This window comes from Garra rufa, chromosome 7, assembly GCF_049309525.1.
Source record: "Garra rufa chromosome 7, GarRuf1.0, whole genome shotgun sequence".
NCBI classification, from domain to species: Eukaryota; Metazoa; Chordata; class Actinopteri; order Cypriniformes; family Cyprinidae; genus Garra; species Garra rufa.
This window is the reverse complement of record NC_133367.1, coordinates 8,679,058-8,698,660: the sequence shown is the minus strand read 5'-3', so window position 1 is coordinate 8,698,660 and position 19,603 is coordinate 8,679,058. Positions and strand designations below refer to the sequence as shown.

Here is a 19,603-nt window from a genome sequence, read left to right as displayed (position 1 = left end):
AACATAACGATCACAGTTGTGATTTTCTGTCCCTTTCTCTTGTGATAGCGTCCAAACCAATGCAGGACAGACTCATCAGTTCTGCTTTTTTAGTCAGGCATGTAAAGCGAAACTTTTATTTAAATTCTGGACTGATTATAGCGCAGAAAGCGAGCAAATATCGCTTTCATATAGTCACTAAAAAGTTGTCACTCACTTAAATTTATTGCAATATCCATTAAGCTGTCGAAACAACAAATATATGCGTACATCGTGTACATGTGTCGTTTAGCATTGAGTAAATTCTCACTGTCTCACACTGTATCTATTTATACACTTCTTCATTAATATCTTAACATATTATTATATATTTTCTTCACCATTTGCACACTCAAGCATTATCTGACTCTCTTCCTGACCGCAGACGGAGGTTTACAAGCCACTTTTTTCTGCGATTTTCAGTAAATTTCTCGCCGTTCCCTGTTACCGACAGCAGATTTTCAAGCAATTATAAAAGCTTTGTGTGGTTTCTCGGTTTGACCGATGTTGAGCGCCTTTAAACATAGGCATTTTAAGTTTCTGCTATTGATTCCCATGGAGTTAAATTACTTCCTGCCCTCCATCTGCATTTCGCGCCACAGCAGTTAGTGCTATACAGCACCCTGTTTTGCTTCAAAAACGTTTGTCAGTGTTTTACTTCAATAATTTTTGTTCTGTACAGTACTGTGCAAAAGTCTTATGTCACTAGTATTTTTACCAGATAAAAATGGTTTAAAGTCAGTTATTTCTATCTTCTGCTGTAGTGTGTCAGTATGAAATATCAGTTTACATTACAGTTAACATTCATGTTGCCATTAATTGTAATAATCCAGTGAGATTTTAGTTTGCACAAGGAGTCTGACAACAGCCAGTGCTCAACACAGAGATCTGATCTCATCATCATCAGTCCGTCTGGAATGACATGAAGAAACAGAACAAACTGAGACAGACTAAACGCCTTTTCACACTGAACACAAACATTTGGCTCAATGACGCTTTTGAATTGAAACAATAGATCCCTATGGGGCTATTCACACCAGACGAGATCATTCACAAGGATTTTTTCCACCCTCTCAAATGTTATTACAAGAACTCAGTGATGGTTTAAATGAGTTTTAAGCCAAAAAACAACAACAACATTAATAATCAGATACATTTTCAAATATAGCTTAATGCTAATTGTTCATCTATTATATTTTAAAGGGATAGTTCACCCAAAAATGAAAATTTGATGTTAATCTGCTTAACCCCAATGCATCCAAGATGTAGGTTACTTTGTTTCCTCAGAAAAACACAAACGAAGATTTTTAATGAAAACCGGTGCAGTCTGCCAGCCTTATCATGGGTGTGGATGGGCACCAGACCTTTAAAAGTAAACAAAAACATGCACAGACAAATCCAATTTACACCCTGCGGCTCGTGACGATACATTGATGTCTTAAGACACGAAACGATCGGTTTTTGTGAGAAACTGAACAATATTTATATCATTTTTTACCTTTGATACACAGCCACGTCCATCTGTCATGTGCACGAGTTTGGCATCAGTCACGTCACATGAGCACTAGTGATGGGTCGTTCTTGAACGATTCGTTCATTTTGAACGAATCTTTAATGTGACTCGAGAAGAACGAGTCGTCTCGGGGAGTGATGCGTTCAGTCACGCATGCGCAATTGTGCAACTATGAACGAAGGACTCAAACCCGAAGACTCGAGAGATGAACTAATCAATTCTGTTTCCGGCTCAGGCAGCATAGGTTAAGCGTATGGGGCTGTCACGTGATGAACGAATGACTCGGACCCGAAGACTCGAGAGATGAACTAATCAATTCTGTTTCCGGCTCAGACTGCGTTACAGATAAACAGATAGAAGTGAGGGAGCTAATCATGAAGACCCAGGTAAACAATGCATAAATCTTTTGTTTCTTATCGCTTATAGTTTTGTCTTGTTTGTAGTGTGATCAACGTTATATAAACGTGTATGAGCATTACATGTGTTATGGAAGTAAAACATATCTTTTTAATTATATTTTGGTAAAATGAACGAAATGAACGAAATGACTCGAAAAAAGATTCGAGACTCAAAGATCCGAGTCGGTAAAATGATCCGAACTTCCCATCACTAATTAGCACGCGCTTCTGTCGTGGAATACGCAAACGCCGGAAGTGATCTGTCGCATGTAAACGACACTCATTGTTTACACAGAGCACAGAGATTGTGGGTATAGCGGCTATTCAAAATGGTAAATACTTGCGCGTATCCTGATTGTTTAAACCGATTTAAAGCTAAAAGATTACATTAGTTTGCGCAAACTCATCCGGGACTTTTCACTGATTTCCCCTTACGTCATTTGCGTATTCTACGACAGAGCGTGTGCTCATGTGACGTGACTGATGCCAAACTCGTGCTCAGGACAGATGGACGTGGCTGTGTATCAAAGGTAAAAAATGATATAAATACTGTTCAGTTTCTCACAAAAACCGATCGTTTCGTGTCTTAAGACATCAATGTATCATCACGAGCCGCAGGGTGTAATTTGGATTTGTCTGTGCATGTTTTTGTTTACTTTTAAAGGTCTGGTGCCCACCCACGTCCATGATAAGGCTGGCAGACTGCACCGGTTTTCGTTAAAAATCTTTGTTTGTGTTTTTCTGAGGAAACAAAGTAACCTACATCTTGGATGCATTGGGGGTAAGCAGATTAACATCAAATTTTCATTTTTGGGTGAACTATCCTTTTAAGATGTATTTAACATTATAGATAGTTTGTGTTTCTGGTGTGAAACCAAATTTGATCTCAGTTTAATGCTGTATATTGAGCAACAGATGATGTTAAATCCATATTCGAGATACATATCTGAGGAAAAATGCATTGCATTAGCAGAAGGTGATCAAATTGAAAGCACCGCTCGTTGGCAATTTGCTTCGCTTTTTCGCATCACGCTCAGTGTGAAAAGGCCTTAAATCCAGAAGAACTGTGGCAACATCTCCAAGATGCTTCAAGATAAGCTTGATGTTTTTGGACATAATTTCTTTCTTTTATAAGGTTATGGATTTGGATATATATATATATATTCAGACATTCTCAAACACTACTTTTTGTCAAGTTTTAAATACTACTTGTGGTCAAGGGGACCAAATATTGTCCCTATAGCATCAGATCACAACAGAAGTCATTTAAGGTTACCTTTCCTATAGAACAGGTCTATAACTTATTTTTTATTAAGACGAGACACTGCAGGTGAATAGGGTAAAAAAAAAAAAAGTACTAACAGATATCACGTCACTTACTTAGTTGATTGATTACATTTATAATTGCAAACATTTTTGTGTTACAAGTTTTCTAAAATGTTAGGTTTAAACATGCTAATGAGACATTATTTATGAAATATACACTAATTTGCATACATCTCTAGTACAAAAATCTAAACACTGGATGAAGTCAATGACATATTAAAGTCAAATGTTTCAACAGAGGGAATTTTTGTTATCTCATTTTGTCAAGGCATAATTCAGAAAAAAACTTTGAACAGACAGACAACATTATATTTTTGAGGGCAGGTCCACCACTTTCTTGTAGCCAATTAAAGGTTGCATCAGCGATTTCTAGCCTAGAACATAAAGTGTCAAATTCAGCTGACCTTTATTCACGATCCGCTCGCTGCCTGCCCCATAAATTGTCTGTGAAAAAACCGCGTCTCTCTGGTCAGCCTAGGGTCCGAGATATGCCAAAAAAACAATCGGCGCTATCAACTATAACCACAGATAAACAAACCGTGTTCCAACCAATCAGCGTCAGGGGGTTCGTGTTGTGGACTTTCCTACTGGTGCAGGGATGTGAGGGAGGCGGAGCGAAAGTCCACAACACCAAACCCCTGACGCTGATTGGTTGGAACAATGTTTGTTTTTGCTGTGGAATGGTTGGTAGTGCCGATTGTTTTTTTGGCATATCTCGGACCCTAGGCTGACCAGAGAGATGCGGTTTTTTCACAGACAATTTATGGGACAGGCAGCGAGCGGATCGTGATGAAAGATCAGCTGAATTTTACACTTTATGTTTCAGGCTAGAAATCGCTGATACAACCTTTAAATGAGACTCTCGCGGACTCTCCATTTACTCTTATCTGGTTCATTAAATACATCACGTGCCAAAACATTTATCTCCATTTAGTTCAGGATCATTCTCCCTGCCAGAGGAATGGTACTTTTAATGTACGGATACTTAAATAATTAATTAAATAAATAACTTAAGTAAAACATGATTATTTGTTGTGTACAATTAGGCTATGTGTTCATACTGAATTCCAATCTTTCCTCCTCAACAGGCTATATATGATATATTACTTTATTGTAATTTTGATGATATACAGATGGCCTAGTATTTGCACTACACACATACATAATTTCATCTGTCTACTGATCAGGGACGATTCCATTTTTTAAACAAAAATTTGGTTCAATATAATTATTGAAAAAACAGGAATAAAATATGCTGTAAAACAAAACATAGTTAAAATGACACAATTATCTCATTAAAACAACATGTTTTTTCTAGTAATAATGACATACTTCATAAAAACGATCAGATTTTCCCTATTGAAGACATAGGGTTACGTTATGTGAGTGAGCTATTTGAATTGTCCGTGCTGCCTTCACCACAGTCCTGACATAAACCAGGATCTGCACGCTGCTGAAGTTATAGAAATGCACTCTTAAAAATGTATTTTAATGTAATAGTTTTGATTGTAGAAACATATTTTTGAGAATAATCTCCAATTTGTCTATAATATATCTAGTAACTGCACTCAGACCCAGAGGACTCTGATCAAAACAGTTATTTTTGAATATTCGACGCATGAAATATTTCTTTATCTAAATTGAAATATGAACAGAAAGAAACAAAGAGAAATGTCAAACGGTTTCTTTGTATTGTGATGATGAGTTACCGCTACTGCTCTGCAAATTAGTCATAATAACGTTTCTTTATAATGGTAGGCTGTTGCACAGGCCATATTTCTTGCAAATATACATCTCATATAAAGCGTAACACTGCACTTCTCGATGCTTTACATTGTAATAACAAGAAAGAAATACAAATGTCTGCTTTATTTTATGTACTTCCACAAAAACAACAAAACGTTACAAATTGCTTTTGTAAAATAATAGGGTGCGCTTTCTGCCACAGCTTGTTATTGTCAGGATTGTGTCTGTCTCTGTTCTGTTTTCCATAGTGTTTTTCCCCCTATGTTTCTAGTCTAAATGGTTTAGTCCTTGTGTTCCCCTTTGGTTTTGTTCCCATTGGTTTAGTCTTGCCCTTATTTGTATTTCCCCCTCGTTATCTTGTTTGTAGCCACACCCCTGTTTCTGTGTATTTAAGTCTGTGTCTGATCACACCCCAGTGTCCGTCGTTAATTGTTACTTCAGTTTGGTTCTGCTCCATGTTCTTTGTTATTTGCTCAATAAATATCAGTGTTTATTATTTCTCCGGTTTCCAGCACCTTATTTCCACTCCTCAACCTACAAATCTGTGACAGTTATATAAACAGCTTGAAAGGTCTACTTCAATAAAACATATTTGTGTTTATTTAATTTGTATAAATCTAAGAAGAGATACTGTACAGCCTTTCCCGTGTGAGCTCATTATCTTTATTATTGTGCTCACATCCGGCGCAGCGCAACCTATTACAGTATAAAGCCTGGAATTCAACCCAGAAGAACAACGCGTTCTTAGCAAACAAGTCATTTAGACATTTGCAACAGTTTGTATTTTTACACATACAGATTGGTTCTACGCAGTCAATCCGTTTTGAAATATTTTAAACTGTTGTTTTCATGCGTAAATCACTATTCACAGATCATATCATATTCATTGACAATGGGCCAAAAATGGAAGTCAGAAGAATACAAATCATATTTATTTTGTGTAAACATGAAGCTGCAGTTTCACAATACATGAATTACACTTACGAGTAACAGTAAAATACTGCAAATGATTTTTTTCTTACGCTTGAAATGCGATTTACACCTTTACAAAGCTTCTCTTGCGCATGCAAATTTAATTTACGCTTACAGTCTCATGTACACTTCAGCAACTCTTACTCTGCGTATGCAAATCTATAAGGCATTAATTTAACTCCATAGTTTAAGACTACTAATGTTTATTACATATCCATGGATTTATTCAATGACGTGAAGAATTACGGGCCTAATACTGTCCTATAATAATAAAGGTAAAAACACAGGGAAAAAAGGAAAGTGCCCACGTTTTAAAACAAAGTTTAAAAGATTATTAAAAGATAAATAAAATGAATGTTTTTTTTAATTGCTTATTGCTAATTACATTAATATAATGTGAAGTGATAACATACTGAGTCTAAAGTGTTTTGGTTTAAACTGTTGAAGTGATTTTCATCATTTTGATTCTTGTATGTGAATGTTACTGACCTCAATCTCTCCAGTTTACAGTGTGAATCCTTCAGTACGTCACATAAGTCATTCACTCCTGTGTTTGTGATTTGATTCTCACTCAGGTTCAGTTCTCTCAGGTGTGATGGGTTTGATTTCAGAGCTGAAGTCAGGATGAGACACTGTTTCTCTGTAATACTGCATCCACACAGACTGAAGACAGAACGAGAAAGAACAATGACTCAGATCTATGATGATCATCTTACTAAATGTGTTTTGAATCTTCCAGCAGATTTTTGCTGACAAATAAATGGTGATATCTGTGTGCAGGTAACATGGAGAAAGACTACACATTGTTCATTTAAATATACTACAAACTACACAAAAGTTATAAAGGTATGCAAAGGTTAAATCAGCTAAATTACCCATTAAGATGTGAGTTATTTATCCAAGTTATGAGATTTCACTTGATAACATTAACTACATTAGTTAACATGAACTAATGATGAACTACTAGCATTTAATAACCTTAATGTAAGTTTCAACATTTACTAATTCAGTTTTAAATTAAAAAGTATTCTGTTAATTAGTAAATACACTGTGAATTGACATGAACAAAGATTAATTATATAAACTAACATGAACAGATTAATAAATGCTGTCAAAATATATTTAATAGCTAATGTTAACAAATGAAATTGTTACTGTCTACTATAGTCATAAATCACTTTAGTCTCACAGATCAATGTTCAAACATACTGTAGACTAAACAATTACAAGTCAACAACAAAGACAGTTTGCTTATAAAAATATTATATTTTGCACATGTGTTAATTTAATGAATAAACATATTTCCTTAAACTGAATACATTCAAATAAGTTTTGAAAAGGCAGCTGATTTGCTTTAGTGCTGCACTGATCAGGACATTTGAGGCAGATACTGATCACTGATTCTGAAATGCTCTTGTTCAGTTTTTACAATTTACAGTATATGCTGCACCAAAATTAGATATTTTACAGTTTGACAAACACAAACTTTAAATTAAAAGCAGTTATGAATAGTTGACAAAAAAAAAAACACTTGCATACCAGCAATCAGTAAACATGATTACATTCAGCAGTAATGTGTTTATCTGACTTTGCCACTTATCTTTAATTTACACAGAATTCAACTGTAAAAGTGTAGTTTTTCTCTTTTAAATCACTGTAGAATTTCCATATATCTGTGTGTGGAACTAATGATCATTCTTTTACATTCAAACTTTTTGTAAAAAAACATTTCGTGGGGAACAAACAAAAGTGTAGCACTAAATCTGGTACAATGTTACACATTGCTATTTGCATTGTGGCTAATAAACAATATATTTCTATTACAATATATACTTTAATACTGTTCTGACACAAATATGGAAATATGATCAACTACAACAACAGTACTATTAAAAGTAATGTAAGATTTGAACTAAAGCAGCAATACTCACATCAGTGTGTTGAGTTGACAGTGTTTATCCTCCAGTAGAGCAGAGATCTGATTCACTCGTGTGTCTCCTAGTTTATGTTCACTCAGATTCAGCTCTCTCAGGAGTAACGGGTTTTTACCCACAATTCCAGTCACATACTGACAGCCTTCATCTGCAGCAGGACCCAAAAACCTGTAGAAGACAAGATGAAGCAAACAAGATCAATTAAGTTCTGATTTAAAGATCCATTGTATTACAAAAATTAATACAGAAAAAAACCCAGTTTTATTCTAAACAGAGGTCTAGTAATTGCAAAATGTTTCTTTAAACATTTAAATACACAAATACATAAATATTCAAAACCAAAGTCTAATAGTCACAGTTATTGGAAAGAAACTAGAGGGACACTCAGTCCTAAAGCAAACTCGGGAGAACAAAAATGTCCCACAGAGCAGAAGAGCAAAACCTCACTAGATCATGATTTTCAGTTTACAAATACAGAGTGTGCAATTAAAAGCCTCAAGATCTTTCAGAAGGAGTGAGAAACATCAGCACAGAGAAAACTGGCTTGAGAAACTGAATGTTTTTGCACCAAGGGCCTGCGAGTAACGCATTTTTAATTCTCAGTATGTATGTGCTGTACATGTGGCAGAATTGACAATAAAGCAGACTTTGACTTTGATCATCAGTTCAACAAAACCCACAGCATCTGATATGATCATTCTGATGAAACAAATTGTCCAGATTATTGTAATTTATTTGACAATCATTTATTTGTGTACCATTATTTGATCAGGTCTCACCTCAGTGTCTTGACTTGACAGTTTGGATCCTGTAGTAAATGATTGAGCTCCTTCACTCCTGATTGTCCAGGATCATTTCCTGTGAGATCCAGCTCTATCAGGTGTGAAGGGTTTGATCTCAGAGCTGAAGCCAGAGCTTTATAACCTTCTTCAGTGATACTGCAGTTTGAAAGCCTAGAACCAGAATGAAAATGTCACATTCAGATGATTAATCAGTTATTCTAGAAATGACCTAAACAATGAAAATCCCTAAACACAATTATATTTTATTCCTTACACGATTTAACTAAAACTTGGATGTAGATCGGCACGGTTGTGATTCTCCATAGGCACGAGGCCACAGGTAATCACAGAGTGCCGATATACAGCCATATCTCAAGTCTACGAGAGTGATATTGCGTTCATACAACAGTTCAACGGCATACATAAACAAAACAACAACAGACTGTCTTTAAAAGCTCTCTTTTGTGCAAACTATTCCTTCCGCCACAGATTCAAATCAAAGTTTGATGGTTAATCAGCTGAGCATTAGCTCCGTTACTAATTCCAAAACATCACTTTAGAATTAGTAACGAAGGAATGTTGAGTTGCTTCATTTAAATGTGCCATAGAATGCATTGAAACAATATTTTAAATTGTTCTCTGATATCTACATAGAAGGTATATGGCATAGGAAAGGGCAAAAATCTGCAGAAACGGTTTTACAGGTCCATTTACAACCCTAGGACTTGTCCCTAGAATGAAATGCTCTGTTATTGCCTTATTTGGAAGTTTCCTGCATAATAATGAGGAGCTCTGCTCTGATTGGCTGTCTTACAGAGTGGCTTGCTCACACAGCTGTAAGGAAACACGTGGAGGAAATATATATTTAATTATGGCCGCTTCATTTATTTAACTCTAGACACTTTTAATATGCGGTTTGTTGAATCTGCCGTTTTGAATCAGCGACATTTTTTTCTCTCACTACAGTTAAAGCATGTGCTCTGTGTAACGTTATACTGCAGCGAACTAGTATAACATATAAGGACTTAACACACAAGTTTTGATGCTTTAGTGATGCTCAGGATCTGTAAATCATTGGCCATCATCAGTGCAGTCACCTCTCCGTTTATGTAAGTAAAATCTTATGTACAGGCTACCGCTAGCTTTAAGCTAACCATGTCCCTTCAGTGGTTTTACTGATGCACTGACGTTTAGTGATGGGTCGTTCTTGAACGATTCGTTCATTTAGAATGAATCTTTAATGTGACTCGGAAAGAACGGGTCATCTTGGGGAGTGATTCGTTCAGTCGCGCATGCGCAATTGCGCAACTATGAACGAAGGACTCAAACCCGAGGACTCGAGAGATGAACTAATCAATTTTGTTTCCGGCTCAGACTGCATAGGTTAAGCGTATGGGGCTGTCACGTGATGAACGAATCAAACCCGAAGACTCGAGAGATGAACTAATCAATTCTGTTTCCGGCTCAGATCGCGTGAGATAAGTTAATATGGGGCTGTCACGTGATGAAGGAACGACTCAACCCGGACAGATAGAAGTGAAGGAGCTAATCATAGACTGAAGACCCAGGTAAACAATGATTTATTCTTTTCTGTTTCTAATAGCCTTATAGTTTTGTCTTGTTTGTAGTGTGATGAACGTTTGTATAAGCAGTACATATGTTATGGAAGTAAAACATTGCTTTTTAATTATATTTTGGTAAAATGAACGAAATGACTCGAAAAAAGATTCGTTCATTTTGCTGAACGAGACTCAAAGATCCGAGTCGGTAAAATGATCCGAACTTCCCATCACTACTGACATTACTGATGTTTGGGTGATGCAAATGTTGGGGACGTAACTATTACGCCTCTGGACTGTTGCGTAACAGTCTGTGTTGTGTTGGAATTTGCCCTTTTTTCAGTTGTCTTTTGCAAACACTTGATTTATATAAGTAGGAAACGATGGTGTTTAAGACTCACAGTACGTTATGTCCATGTACTGAACTGTTATTATTCAACCATGCCAAGGTAAATTCAGTTTTCCATTCTATGGCACCTTTAAAGCCTATTGTATTACTGCATTAAAACCTCATTGTATCATGTTTGGGTATTATGAGAGAGAGATGCACTGAGCAAGTCATTAATGTACCTGCATCTGATTCATTATTCATATTCACCATGATACAACATTAGTTTGAATGTTTACTGAAGAAAGCGTTAATATCCGTTCATCTGTTAGGGGTGGTTTTGCTGTTTAGTGCACTTATTCACTGTGGCAAGCTGCTGTTGAAGCTAAAAATAACTTCCGCTTAACTTTTCAATTTAAAAATCCCAAAGTCACTAATAACTGCTCACTCGTAAGACGGCCTCTTGTCGCCATCTAATGGCGGAACAATGTAACAAATCACCGAATACACGCACGTTTCTCAACACTAAATACTATTATTAAATACATTGCTTAAAATATAGTTTGTATACATTTTTTATTTATTGAGTTATAATATTTAATAAACAACAACAAAACCAGGCATCAAAAAGTTGCTAGGCACTTCAGTCAAGAATAACGGCAGCGTTCAGCATTAAATTTACATAAACATGCTCCATGAACTATCTTCTTCTCTGGAACAAATAACAGATTAATGAGACCAAAGACTATCGTTAGATTTACCCATAACGAATTATATTTCATGTGTAATCACTACAGAGAGCAGCGCCAGCAGTAAATAATATTTATAAAATGATACAGGATTTGGGTGTTTGCCATGACACTCGAAAAAACGGACCTGGCTAGAACAAGCGGAGCGATACAAAATTGTGAAAGGGCATTCCTGTAGAGATACCAGTAGAATATCTCACAGTTCTCAACTAATCAGATTTGAGAACAAGAACGAACTGTTGTTTAAATATATAGATTTCTGTAAGATTATTTGATCAGGTCTCACCTCAGTGTCTTGAGTTGACAGTTTGGATCCTGTAGTAAATGATTGAGCTCCTTCACTCCTGATTGTCCAGGATCATTTCCTGTGAGATCCAGCTCTATCAGGTGTGAAGGGTTTGATCTCAGAGCTGAAGCCAGAGCTTTATAACCTTCTTCAGTGATACTGCAGTTTGAAAGCCTAGAACCAGAATGAAAATGTCACATTCAGATGATTAATCAGTTATTCTAGAAATGACCTAAACAATGAAAATCACTAAACACAATTATATTTTTTTCCATATTCAAGTGAACTAAAACTTAGTTGTAAAGCAAAATCCGAATCAATTCAAACAAAAAAAGAGAACTTTCAATTGTTAGATTTCAATTCACTTTAGTATCTCCAGCTTACAGTCACTTTCAAGCTTTAACCTTCTGATGCTCCTCATTTGTGAGATACACTTGTGGTCTTTATGGTCAAGTGACTGAACACCTGAAATGTAACTTTTTCTTTCCAGTAAAGTCAATGTAATATATTTTTGTTCTATTTAGTACTGTGCAAAAGTCTTAAGCCACTAGTATTTTGGCTAAAAATAGTTTTAAGTCAGTCATTTCTATCGCTTGCTGTAGTGTGTCAGTAGGAAGTATCAGTTTATATTTCCAAATGATAATTTTGCCATTAACTGTAACGATCAAGTGCGATTTTTAATTGCACAAGGAGTCTGACAACAGCCAGTGCTCCACACAGAGATCTGATCTCATCATCATCAGTCCGTCTGGAATGACATGAACAAACTGAACAAACTGAGACCGACTAAATCCAAATGCAGCAATGTGTCAAAGATGGTTCAAGAGAGGCTTAATGTTTTTAGACGTAATTGCTTACTTTTAGACGTTATTGCTTACTTACGCTTAGGTTTCTAGTCTAGACTTCAAGATAAAATCCCTGAACTCCCATCAGTAATTGTAATGCAAAAATAATAATAGCCTGGAAATATTTTATCTTAGCTTTTAATTTCCAATTATTTAATATCCAATTATATATACACATATCGATGCATCACCATAGATACAAATAAACCAAAGGTATGTTTAGTTATCTGTAGCTTGAACACAATCAAATACATTCAGTAAATGGTATAGCACAATGTGTAGGCTTAGGACAGTGTCAATAAAAGACTGAATCAGAGAAAAAAAAAACACTATGGCAGGCATAAATGTAAAAGTATCTATGCACAATATACAGACTTGTTCATTATCCAAGTCTGTTTTTCACCTTATGTTTTTGTTAAGATCAATTTTGGTCTATTGTCACACAACTTACCTCAGTATCTCCAAATGACACTCCATATTTCCCAGTCCAGCGCAAAGCAGCTTCAGTCCTGAATCCTGCAGATTATTATTGCTCATGTTCAGCTCTTTCAGACTGGTATCTGATCCAAGAACTGTAGCCAGAGTTGAACAGCTTTTGTCTGTTAAACCACAATCATTTAACCTACGACATAAATAAGATTACAGAATATTAGATTAAATATGTTTGCTAAATACAAATAATAAATAATGAGTCAATCTATAGCTTTAATTACATTGATTTATAAATTCGAAAGTGTTAGTTCTATGGCTTCAAGGAAAAGCATTATTAAGTGAATACTGATTAAACACCCTAACTATTATGATCATGTGCTCAACACTGGCTGTAAAACATGTTGTTAAAACACAATACCGTTTACAGAGTGCTCACAAAAATATGCACAGGAATGTTTGAGCAGCTGTCTATCAGCGGGTACCACACTGACCCAGTATTTGGTACTACTAGTGCTGCAGAAAGGCTGGAATTATACATTAAAATAAACCACAATCACTAGTTAGCTGATTATCTGTTGACATTTACTGCACACATTTGAGTGGACATTTGATGGACTAACCATCATCCTTCAAAATACTTTCTGGAGAACAAAACGAGAACAAAACTCTTCATTCTCAGCTAAAGAAAAACGCTATAACTTTTAATAAAATTAATTTTCCAGAACAACAAGATTTTTCATGACAACTTACAGAGCTCTTTTGGAGGTTTTGATGACTGCTGATAATCTAATGAGACACTCGTCTGATTTCTTGAATTTCTGAAGCTCAAACTCCTCCAGCTCCTCCTCTGATGTCAACAACACAAAGGCCAAAGCAGACCACTGGGCAGGTGAAAGATCAGCAGATGAGAGACTTCCTTTGCTAAGGTGGGTCTGAATGTCTTTCACCAGAGTTTGGTCGTTCAGTTCATTCAGACAGTAGAACAGATTGATGGATCTCTCTGGAGACAGATTAGCTTCAAATTTCTGCTTGATGTACTGAACTATTTCCTTTTTGATCTGGTCATTTCCATTTTGCTGTGTCAACAGACCCTGTAAGAGTCGCTGATTAGACTGGAGTGACAAACCAAGGAGGAAGCGAAGAAAAAGATCCAGATGTCCATTATCACTCTCTAGTGCCTTGTCCACTGCAGTCTTGAGCAAATCAATCATGATTTGACTTTTGTTTTCCTGTTCTGTAGACTCATGAACAAATATACTTCTCTTCTTTATATCTAGAAACAGATGTGCATAAAGAGCTGCAATAAACTCTTGAATGCTCAAGTGAACAAAGCAGTACATGGTACCAAGAACAATCCCAGTTTCCTCCTTAAAGATCTGGGTACACATGCCTGAATACACTGATGCCTTATAGACGTCAATACCACAGGCTTCCAGATCTGTGTCATAGAAGATCACATTGTTTCTTTCCAGCTGATGAAATGCCAGTTTCCCCAGTGAAAAGATGGCATCTTTATCCCAGGAAACATCTGGTGTATATTCTCCATCATACTTTCGTCTGCTCTGCTGGATCTGAAATCTGAGAAAGTGTGTGTACATTTGTGTCAGAGTCTTGGGAGTGTCTTCAGTATTTGACTCCTGCAGTGTTTTGGAGACATCATCAGCCTGATTGTTTTTCACAACATTATTTCTTTTCTTCTCTAAAATGTTCTGGAGGACAGTGGCTGAAATCCAGCAGAAGACTGGGATGTGGCACATGATAAAGAGACTCTTTGATTGTTTAACATGATCGATGATTTCTTTGGCCAGATTCTCATCCGTGATTCTTTTTCTGAAGTACTCCTCCTTTTGTGCATCATTGAATCCTCGTATCTCTGTCAGCCGGTCGATACAGTCAGGAGGAATCTTACTGGCAGCTGCTGGTCTGGTGGTGATCCAGATGAGAGCAGAAGGAAGCAGATTTCCCTTGATGAGGTTTGTCAGGAGAACATCCAGAGAGACTGGTGAAGATACATCATGCAACTTCTCATTATCATTAAAGTTTACAGGAAGTCGACATTCATCCAATCCATCGAGGATGAACAAGACTTTGCACTGATTTCTTCTTGAAAGGTTCAGTCCTTTTGTCTCTGGGAAAAACTGAGTTATAAGGTCCATCAAACTTAGTTTTTTTTTCTCCTTTAAGTTCATCTCTCTGAATGGAAGAGGAAATATGAAGCTGATGTCTTGATTTTCTTTTCCTTCGGCCCAATCCAGAACAAACTTTTGCACAGAGACTGATTTTCCGATGCCAGCAACTCCTTTTGTCAGTACAGTTCTGATCTGCTTGTCTTGTTCAGGTGCTTCAAACAAATTTGTGCACTCAACCTGTATTTCTTGTGATTCATGATGTCTGGAAGCAACTTCAATCTGTCTTACCTCATGTTCAGTATTGACCTGTTCACTACAACCCTGAGTGATATAGAGATCTGTGTAGATGTTATTCAGAAGAGTAGAGTCACCTTGCTTTGCAATTCCTTCAAACACACACTGATATTTCTTCTTTAGGCTACACTTTAGCTGATGAATGAAGAACAGCTCATCTAAATACAGGAATAAAATAGACAGATTGTTTAGTCTCTGGGTTTGTTATGTTTGGAGCAGAATGTGGAAGTCTAAAGGAAGTCTGTCATTGTAAGAAACAGCACAGGTTATGAACACATGATATGAGAGACATATGAGTCATAACAGTGATTGTGGAAGAGGAAACATATTGACACAGGGCTGGAAGCAGCTAACAGAGTCTCTTACCTTCTAGAGTATTAGCAGCTTCATCTTGCTTCATCTCTCTCAGGAAGTAGAGCGTGAGATCAAGAGCTGCTTCTTTCATACTGCATCTGTTCTCATTAAAGTCATTCACGTATTGCATGTTCTCTTTTTGTAATATTTTCTTAAACATTTTCAGCTCATTCTTTAGAAATGTTATTATTTTCTCCTCAAGATTCTTTAAACAAAGCAAAATAAATAAATAAATAAATAAAAAAGACAAAGACAAAAGAACAAAATTTAACCAATTCCACATCCATATTTGGTCCAAATTTTATAATCAGTAATTAATATTTGTAAAACACTGCCCAGTAACCAATTTGTTTGCTATAAATCTTAACATTTAGAAAATATTTTCCTACCTGGAAGATTGCAGGGAGTTTGTCTGTGAAATTCTTGTTGTTCCTGTTAATCTGGACGTCTGAATCTAATGTTTCACATTGCAGCCTGTTAAAATGGTGAATAAAATGAAATGTGGTTAAAGCAAAATTTTAGAAAAACATCTTACTTTTTTATCAAACACAAAGAGCAAGCATCAGCTGTTAAAGAGAAGGTTCTATTGAAGTACAAATTTAGGTAAAAACTGGATCCTATAAAGGATCCTATACCTCTGTTCTATAAAGGAGAGAACTAATGCAAAGAACAGGACAAAAAAAAACAGTATTACAGGAGTTCTTCAGTCTAATTTAAAATGGTTTAATGCTGCAAATAGTAATTAAGTAGATGTTTCCATTGTGGATGCCTCTTTGTTGCTGCTTGTGTAATTGTATTACTGAAAAGTAGCTATAGACCAACTTCAATAAAAAGGAAAGTACCGGAAGATATTATGATCTGTGATTTATTGTTTTATTTAGTTAATTTCTATCACAAATATCCCAGTGGAAAAATTAGCTAGTGCCATACAATACAAAACACATGAAATACCTTTCAGTAGCTGATGGTGTTTCCTCACTGAACCACGGTGGGTGATCTTTTGACCGGTCACTCTTCACAGACACAGAGCTGAACACATGAGAGCCTGATCTTACACTAAAAACACAAAGACGAAAGGAGCTTAAACTTTATTTAATACAACCAATTTTAAATTTTTTAAAAAGAAAGTACAATATATACCCCAATGCATAAATGAGAAAAGTATAAGTCCCCTTCCATCCCAGTACAGAAAATGTCAGTGTCCAAACTCTCTTCTGTAACAGCAGCAGCATCCTCATGTAACACACGAGTTTGATTTCTACTCTGTCTGCATCTAATGTTGTGCCACTGGAGCATTCACCTACATTCACCTCAGTCTCAATAGTCTCACTTCTCCCACCTTCCTCATTTATATCTTCCCTAGCAATAGAGGCACTGACCCCAGCTTCAACACCCATCCTTTCATTATTTACAGTTTCAGCATCATTATCTTTCTCAGCACATACACTTCTAATGTGGTCCTCCCATTATATCAGAGGAAACAAAAACCAACTAATCAAACTCAAACTCATCTACATCATACTTCAAGATCACTTAAACCTGTCATCTAAAACAAACCACAGTGATTTACAGTCAAGCGGGATTTAAAGCTCTACAAGCAAGAGTTTCATTTCCCTCTGGGGTTCTTCATTTACCAGTCACACTCAGGACCCTCACGGTCAAAAATGACCAGACCCCTGAAATCTTTTTTTCAGTAAAATCAATCAAATGTACTTTTGTTCAATAATATTTTTTCTTTTTTTCTGTGGTGTTTTGAGAGAATTTTATGATAATAATTAATATTTATGCTATAATTATGATCTATTTTTTCCCATTGAATATAATAGAAAAATTTTATATATATAAATTTTTTTTTTTTTTAATTAATGCTGTATTTCAGTTAAAAGTAGAGACTTGGCCTATAGAAAATAATTTTTTGAAGTCAGATTGGTGCCATCTGGTGGTGTAGTGAGCATAATTATCAAGCAATATCATATTTTAACCACTAGATGGATGTACTGCTCTCTGTAGAAGTGCTTGTGAATTCTAGTTGTTTTTGCACATATTTGCCTTTGCCTTTTCAGGTTGTGGATTTTAATATATAATATGAGATTATCAAAGACTTTTTTTTATTATTTGCCAAGTTTTTTGTTTGTTTGTTTTACTTTATAATACAGTCAAACCTGAACATTGCCTTAGAAAGATAACCAATGGAAAGCATTTTGTTACCCATCGTTGTAATTCTAACTTAATAAAAATACAATTCTTTCAGTCATATTTTTTTTTTCTTTTTAACCTTTTTATAATGAACATTTTCATTAAAATAATTTTTTCGTAAAATTCAATGAACAATAACTCCTATTTAGCACATGCTGTGATTGGCTTTTTGTTTTCATAAACAGGTACTGCAATAGGCCTGGAGGTTACTTGGGAAGAATTATATCCTTTGATATTACCCTGTCTGTGTGTGTGTGTGTGTGTGTGTGTGTGTGTGTGTGTGTGTGTGTGTGTGTGTGTGTGTGTGTGTGTGTGTGTGTGTGTGTGTGTGTGTGTGTACGTGTGTTCAAGAAAGAGACATAGTGTGTGACTTTTGCATTTTGGACCCAATGTCTGCCCTTTGTTAGATTCATTGATTTTATTTCACATATTCTCACATTTCTCTGTTACAGTCTCATATTTCCCTGTGTGTGTGTGTGTGTGTGTGTGTGTGTGTGTGTGTGTGTTCAAGTGAGAGACATGGTGTGTGACTTTTGCATTTTGCATCCAATGTCTCCCTTTTATTTGATTCATTGATTTTGTTTCACATATTCTCACATTTCTCTGTTACAGTCTCACCAGTCTCATATTTCCCTATGTATGTGTGTGTGTGTGTGTGTGTGTCTATTTTGCAACCTTGATGGCTTACAGTCTCATGCTTTCATTGCTGTGTGCACTTTATTTCTTACATTGATTGCTTCTATTTCACACATTTCCCAAAATTAGCTTTTAAAATGACACACGTTCGTATGTGTGTGCGTGTGTTTTTGTGTGTGTGTGTGTGTGTGTGTGTGTGTGTGTGTGTGTGTGTGAGTGTATTGTAGTGTTTTCCACTCTTGATGTTTTAGAGAGTCACCCCTTCACTGTTGTGTGCTTTTTTCTGCATTGTGGCTGATTTGTAGATTGTATGCACAAAAAACTCTGTATTTTCATATTTTTTGCCAATTTCCCATTCATTTCCTACGGCTGGTCATATTGACCCGAAGGCCCTGAGTGTGACAATTTTTTACGACCATTTCGACTTTTCAAATCCTGTCCCCAATTTTTTGTGTGTTCATATACCAAGTACCATAAAAGTCACTAAGTTCCGTACCATTCCGATGAAGCTACGATTTAAAAAAAAAAAAAATTATTTAAAAAATTCTGGTCAGAAATGACCGAAGAACCCTAGAGGGTTAATGAACAGGGGAAAGTTGGACTAATATATATATATATATATTTAAGGCATCCTGTATTACAATGGCATTCTGTACAAGACTATTTACTTTTTCAATACTGGCAAAGAAAATAACAAGAGTGCTGTTGATAATATGCTGACGAAACCAACAACCTCTCCAACAGCCAAAACACACTGTTCCCCTGAAACATCATTTATTTACATTATGTACTGTATCTACGTGACAAATGGTCCAAACTCACACGCTCTGAAGACAAATGCTGGATAGCGGCGATCTACTTTCCCAACACAAACTCTCTCTAATCTGCAGTGCTGGCCCATTCAACAGACGCTCGCCTAGGGCCCTGTCTTCAGCTACAGACATAGCCTTTGTCTATATTAGGGATCTCCTATAACGTCATATTGTATATTCATGAAATTAATATCTGCACTTCAGTCAAGGCCTTTCTGGATCAGTGTTTTCTGTTAGATCAAATAAATCACTTTGACCTTTGAAACTCTGAAGATCTTACACAAACAGATACAT

The 19,603-nt window shown here is 36.0% G+C and overlaps 1 protein-coding gene across 1 annotated transcript in view; it reads right to left on the bottom strand.

Annotated features, from left to right (window-relative positions):
* LOC141337909 (uncharacterized) overlaps nt 1-19,603 on the bottom strand; it is an 831,413-nt gene that overhangs the window by 627,283 nt on the left and 184,527 nt on the right. The window contains exons 12-13 of the mRNA XM_073843485.1: nt 11,612-11,785; nt 7,905-8,075 (exon numbers count right to left, since the gene is read on the bottom strand). Coding sequence (XP_073699586.1) covers nt 7,905-8,075; nt 11,612-11,785 — 345 coding nt within the window. The remainder of the gene's footprint in view (nt 1-7,904; nt 8,076-11,611; nt 11,786-19,603) is intronic.